Source organism: Argopecten irradians, chromosome 6 (assembly GCF_041381155.1).
Source record: "Argopecten irradians isolate NY chromosome 6, Ai_NY, whole genome shotgun sequence".
NCBI classification, from domain to species: domain Eukaryota; kingdom Metazoa; phylum Mollusca; class Bivalvia; order Pectinida; family Pectinidae; genus Argopecten; species Argopecten irradians.
In genome coordinates, this window is record NC_091139.1 from 35,888,026 (window position 1) to 35,895,330 (window position 7,305).

The 7,305-nt window shown below is 39.0% G+C and overlaps 1 protein-coding gene and 1 pseudogene across 1 annotated transcript; both read right to left on the reverse strand.

The window, feature by feature from the left end:
• Positions 1-851: 851 nt before the first annotated feature.
• Positions 852-4,811, reverse strand: LOC138325744 (uncharacterized; annotated as a pseudogene).
• Positions 4,812-4,930: 119 nt separating this feature from the next.
• LOC138325743 (lactosylceramide 1,3-N-acetyl-beta-D-glucosaminyltransferase B-like) lies at positions 4,931-6,801 on the reverse strand. Its single transcript, XM_069271602.1, has one exon. The coding sequence runs from the start codon at positions 6,719-6,721 to the stop codon at positions 5,066-5,068; it is 1,656 nt and encodes a 551-aa protein (XP_069127703.1). The 5' UTR covers positions 6,722-6,801; the 3' UTR covers positions 4,931-5,065.
• Between the last annotated feature and the right edge of the window lie 504 nt (positions 6,802-7,305).

Consider the following 7,305-nt stretch of genomic DNA (forward strand, 5'->3'; position numbering starts at 1 on the left):
TACATGTCAGTGTCACCAGATATCTCAGTTCTACATGTCAGTGTCACTAGATATCTCAGTTCTACATTACGGTGTCAAGAGATATATCAGTTCTTAATGCCGGTGTCACCAGATATCTCAGTTCTACATGTCATTGTCACCAGATATTTCAGTTCTACATGTCAGTGTCACCAGATATCTCAGTTCTACATGTCATTGTCACCAGATATTTCAGTTCTACATGTCAGTGTCACTAGATATCTCAGTTCTACATGTCAGTGTCACCAGATATCTAAGTTTTACATGTCAGTGTCACCAGATATCTCAGTTCTACATGTCAGTGTCACCATCTATCTCAGTTCTTCATGTCATTGTCACCAGATATTACAATTCTACATGACGGTGTCGCTAGATATCTCAGTTCTACATAACGGTGTCACGAGATATATCAGTTCTTAATGCCGGTGCCACCAGATATCTCAGTTCTACATGTCAGTGTCACCAGATATCTCAGTTCTACATGACGGTGTCACCAGATATCTCAGTTCTACATGTCAGTGTCACAAGATATCACAGTTCTACATGTCAGTGTTACTAGATATCTCAGTTCAACATGTCAATGTCACGAGATATCTCAGTTCTACATGTCAGTGTCACTAGATATCTCAGTTCTACATGTCGATGTCACCAGATATCTCAGTTCTACATGTCATTGTCACCAGATATCTCAGTTCTGCATATCATAGGCACCAGATATTTCAGTTCTGCATATCACAGACATCAGATATCTCAGTTCTGCATATCACAGACACCAGATATCTCAGTTCAGTAACAAAAATGATATAGAACAGCGAACAAAATAACTTTAAAATATTTTTATTCATTTACTACGCGATTGATTCTATAAGGATACAAAAAAATAGAAAAAAAATCTTCCAATAAGTCCCTTATTGTTACAAAACAATATATAGTTCAAGTTAAAGTCAGAAAAATAAATCAGTGCGTTATTGCCACGTCCGACATTTCTATCCATTTCTATCACAGACACCAGATATTTCAGTTCCACTCATCATGGACATCAGATAGCTCACTTCTGCAGTTCAATTTATAACAGACGCTAGATATTTCAGTTCCGTTTATCATGGACATCTCTCAGTTCTGCATATCATAGAACTCAGATATTACAGTTCTGCATATAACAGACACCAAGTATCTCAGTTCTGTCTATCAAAAGACACCAAATATCTCAGTTCTGTCTATCACAGACGTCAGATATCTCAGTTCTGTATATCACAGACACCAAATATCTCAGTTCTGTATATCACAGACACCAAATATCTCAGTTATGTATATCACAGACGTCAGATATCTTACATGTACTTCTGGATATTACGGACACCAGATATCTCAGTTTTGCATTTCACAGACATCAGATATTTCAGTTCTGTATATCAGGGACATCAGATACCTGAGTTCTGTATATCACAGGCACCATATACCTCAGTTCTGCATATAACAGACACAAAATATCTCAGTTCTGTCTATCACAGACACCAAATATCTCACTTCTGCATATCACGGACATCAGATATCTCAGTTCTGTATATCATCAGACACCAGATATCTTTGTTCTGTATATCACAGTCACCATATACCTCAGTTCTGTATATTACAGACACAAGATATCTCAGTTCTGCATATGTATAACACAGACACAAGATATCTCAGCTCTGCATATCACAGACACAAGATATCTCAGTTCTGCATATCACAGACACAAGATATCTCAGTTCTGCATATCACAGACACCAGATATCTCAGTTCAGTAACAAAAATGATATAGAACAGCAAACAAGATACAAAAAAATAGAAAAAAAATTCCAAGAAGTCCCTTATTGTTTCAAAACAATATATATTTCAAGTTAAAGTCAAAAAAATAATTCAGTGTCTTATTGCCACGTCCGACATTTCTATCCATTCCATAATATTTGTTATTTTGTCTTTTAACGTTTGTAATTCTATTTTTAGGTATAGACAATACACCGATTTCTCCACGTCTTTATACACAATAGATAAATGAATGTTTTCCTTAACATATATGAGCTGGAGTAGTAATGAGACGCGATGAGTGATTTAAACTTTTCGGAATTGGAGTACGTAATGTGATAATCCACAAGATCGGTGTTAGTTGCCACTATACCAAGACGACTGGCCACAATCCCGAGGTAAACATCCTCCATGCGGATTGGTTTTGTGTACGGAATTGCTACACTCATCTCCAACACCGTTCTCATGGACATAATCACAAACCCCCCGAATATGTAGTCTGGGTAGGAATTGAACGCGTACTCCTCCTTTGACATGACCCATTTGTTTTCCCAGGCGTCCTCTTCCTCTTGCCGAAATGGTTTCGTGTTGTGGTACATGTGTCCGTGATAGAGTCGCTCAGCGTCCTCTGGTGACATGTCCTTCAGATGCTGAATCAGGAGGTCGGTGGCCACATACATATCGTCATCAACAGACACCATGAAGTCAGCCTCGTTACAGTGGGCCACGGCCCAGTTGATGCCGCTGGTTGTTTTGAGCGTCAGATTGTTGTAAGAGTCCATGTAGTCCATTAGGAGAACATCTTTGTATTTCAAGGATTCCTGTTTGATTTTTCGCATTGTTTTCGAGTCCTGTGATATCCCTATGGAAAATACAGTGCGCATGTTCGGGAATCTTTTCTCGTCTGCCCATGTTTCGCGTATTGTCTTCCTTTTCATAAAATTGTCTGGCCGTGTCTTCACCACGAACAGTAAGAACACACTACCACCCTTGTACCTCTTACATTTCTGTGTAGGGTTGATGACCGGCGAGTATTTCCATGGATTGATTGGGTTGCTTGGGAGGTCACCGCCTTTTGCAAATGTCTCAACTAGATTTCCCACATCAACTCTCTGAGGATACTTCAATGGATCGAACGGAAGCTGTTTACCGTTTTGTAGGTTTTCTTCGGACACCACCTTATTTCCATCATTAATGTCGATACCTTCATTTTCAAGTTTTAACAACAATCCGTAAAGTTCCTTCACTAGTGCCTGGTGCTGATCATCCCCTGTATCATACTGTTTGCTGAGTGTTTTGTTTTTGTCGCCATCTTTGAAAACGTCCTGAATTTTTCGCAACCGCTTCATTATACCTCCACCATGAGAACCCTTCTCTGTCAATAGAGGTTTGTTAACCTCCTCCTTTTCATGTAGATCATCACTAGCTTGTTCTTCAATTTCAGCAGGTGGTTCATCACGCTCATTCCGCGGTACTTTCATTTTCTCTTTGTCGTCCACTATAACTAAACTCTGGAGTCTTCTATTGTCCCTGAAGAATGGATCCCTCACAGACGAGCGTACTACACGAATGCCCTCGTTGACATCGTCCCTGTGTTCCAGCCCACTAGTATGTACAGTGTTAATCCCTGTACTGTTCGTTTTTAACTGGACTTGGAATATCCCTAACATCACCAGAGTCAGAACACACAAACCAAGGAAAACCTTCTTCCGGTTCCTGAAACGCCTGTTGTACATCGTACAACCATGGAACTCATTTACACAATGTCATAGCTGGTCATGGCTCATTGAACCCGCAAACAAACCAACAAAAGTCTTCGTCAATTGATAAACAAATAAAGGAAAGAAGTATTTCTGAATGTATATTGACATGTGTATATAGGATAATAAATTCTACTTTTACTGACAAGACCAGTCGGACATGTTGACATGAACATAAATCACAAGTAGGATTTTTAACAACAGTCCGATATATACTACTTAGAGAAAATAATTCGCGACCAGTTGAACGCTAGTTCCATGTTTCTTCTATTTTCTGAGTATTTTTACTTTATTTCATCCAGTATGAAGATTTGCAAAGAATAGGATCAGAATAGAATGTAGGAATAGAATGTAAGAAAAGTATGATAATTCAAAGTTTGCAATTATGTTATTGAACATTTAACAAAATACAAAATTCATTTACTACGCGATTGATTCTATAAGGATACAAAAAAAAATAGAAAAAAAATCTTCCAATAAGTCCCTTATTGTTACAAAACAATATATAGTTCAAGTTAAAGTCAAAAAAATAAATCAGTGCCTAATTGCCACGTCCGACATTTCTATCCATTTCTATCACAGACACCAGATATTTCAGTTCCACTCATCATGGACATCAGATAGCTCACTTCTGCAGTTCAATTTATAACAGACACTAGATATTTCAGTTCCGTTTATCATGGACATCTCTCAGTTCTGCATATCATAGAACTCAGATATTACAGTTCTGCATATAACAGACACCAAGTATCTCAGTTCTGTCTATCAAAAGACACCAAATATCTCAGTTCTGTCTATCACAGACGTCAGATATCTCAGTTCTGTATATCACAGACACCAAATATCTCAGTTCTGTATATCACAGACACCAAATATCTCAGTTATGTATATCACAGACGTCAGATATCTTACATGTACTTCTGGATATTACGGACACCAGATATCTCAGTTTTGCATTTCACAGACATCAGATATTTCAGTTCTGTATATCAGGGACATCAGATATCTGAGTTCTGTATATCACAGGCACCATATACCTCAGTTCTGCATATAACAGACACAAAATATCTCAGTTCTGTCTATCACAGACACCAAATATCTCACTTCTGCATATCACGGACATCAGATATCTCAGTTCTGTATATCATCAGACACCAGATATCTTTGTTCTGTATATCACAGTCACCATATACCTCAGTTCTGTATATTACAGACACAAGATATCTCAGTTCTGCATATGTATATCACAGACACAAGATATCTCAGTTCTGCATATCACAGACACAAGATATCTCAGTTCTGCATATCACAGACACCAGATATCTCAGTTCAGTAACAAAAATGATATAGAACAGCAAACAAAATAATTTTAAAATATTTCTATTCATTTACTACGCGATCGATTTTATAAGGATACAAAAAAATAGAGAAAAAAAATCCAAGAAGTCCCTTATTGTTTCAAAACAATATATATTTCAAGTTAAAGTCAAAAAAATAATTCAGTGTCTTATTGCCACGTCCGACATTTCTATCCATTCCATAATATTTGTTATTTTGTCTTTTAACGTTTGTAATTCTATTTTTAGGTATAGACAATACACCGATTTCTCCACGTCTTTATACACAATAGATAAATGACATTCCCAGGTTTTCCTTAACATATATGAGCTGGAGTAGTAATGAGACGCGATGAGTGATTTAAACTTTTCGGAATTGGAGTACGTAATGTGATAATCCACAAGATCGGTGTTAGTTGCCACTATACCAAGACGACTGGCCACAATCCCGAGGTAAACATCCTCCATGCGGATTGGTTTTGTGTACGGAATTGCTACACTCATCTCCAACACCGTTCTCATGGACATAATCACAAACCCCCCGAATATGTAGTCTGGGTAGGAATTGAACGCGTACTCCTCCTTTGACATGACCCATTTGTTTTCCCAGGCGTCCTCTTCCTCTTGCCGAAATGGTTTCGTGTTGTGGTACATGTGTCCGTGATAGAGTCGCTCAGCGTCCTCTGGTGACATGTCCTTCAGATGCTGAATCAGGAGGTCGGTGGCCACATACATATCGTCATCAACAGACACCATGAAGTCAGCCTCGTTACAGTGGGCCACGGCCCAGTTGATGCCGCTGGTTGTTTTGAGCGTCAGATTGTTGTAAGAGTCCATGTAGTCCATTAGGAGAACATCTTTGTATTTCAAGGATTCCTGTTTGATTTTTCGCATTGTTTTCGAGTCCTGTGATATCCCTATGGAAAATACAGTGCGCATGTTCGGGAATCTTTTCTCGTCTGCCCATGTTTCGCGTATTGTCTTCCTTTTCATAAAATTGTCTGGCCGTGTCTTCACCACGAACAGTAAGAACACACTACCACCCTTGTACCTCTTACATTTCTGTGTAGGGTTGATGACCGGCGAGTATTTCCATGGATTGATTGGGTTGCTTGGGAGGTAACCGCCTTTTGCAAATGTCTCAACTAGATTTCCCACATCAACTCTCTGAGGATACTTCAATGGATCGAACGGAAGCTGTTTACCGTTTTGTAGGTTTTCTTCGGACACCACCTTATTTCCATCATTAATGTCGATACCTTCATTTTCAAGTTTTAACAACAATCCGTAAAGTTCCTTCACTAGTGCCTGGTGCTGATCATCCCCTGTATCATACTGTTTGCTGAGTGTTTTGTTTTTGTCGCCATCTTTGAAAACGTCCTGAATTTTTCGCAACCGCTTCATTATACCTCCACCATGAGAACCCTTCTCTGTCAATAGAGGTTTGTTAACCTCCTCCTTTTCATGTAGATCATCACTAGCTTGTTCTTCAATTTCAGCAGGTGGTTCATCACGCTCATTCCGCGGTACTTTCATTTTCTCTTTGTCGTCCACTATAACTAAACTCTGGAGTCTTCTATTGTCCCTGAAGAATGGATCCCTCACAGACGAGCGTACTACACGAATGCCCTCGTTGACATCGTCCCTGTGTTCCAGCCCACTAGTATGTACAGTGTTAATCCCTGTACTGTTCGTTTTTAACTGGACTTGGAATATCCCTAACATCACCAGAGTCAGAACACACAAACCAAGGAAAACCTTCTTCCGGTTCCTGAAACGCCATCTGGACAGAAGTGATATCCATCGTGACATATCCATGACTGAATATAATGAAGTAAATCGCTTCGCATTTACACTCGGGTAGAGCTATTTATAGCACGTCTCACCACGACACGAGGTTTTTAAAAAGAAACGTGGTGTCTTTTGTATAGGGAAAATAATTGTATACGCCACTGGATAATGTACATAAGGATAGGACTTAAAGACGAGGCCTTTTCATGATTTTCTGAAGCTACGAACATATGAGACGACTTATAAAAACAGCTTATACATGTGTTTACCTTTGGCTTATGATGATCTTAACATGTTAACTAGAAAGATCTGCGGTGGTACATAAACTAACACAATAAATCGCACAATTAGAAATGGTTTTATATTTCAGACATATATGATGGAGGGGTAGGCGGGCAGGCGGACCACGTGTATTAGGCTAGACGCACAAATAGAGAATAGAGACGAACATGAAACAATAGACAGGACAAACAAACGAATAAACATAAAAACGGATAGGCGAGTAGATATCTGCATACAGCATAATAGACAGTCGACCAGGCGATCAAATATATAACCAGACATACAACAGACAGACAGACAGACGTATGCAAAGAGGGGCGCAAACATTC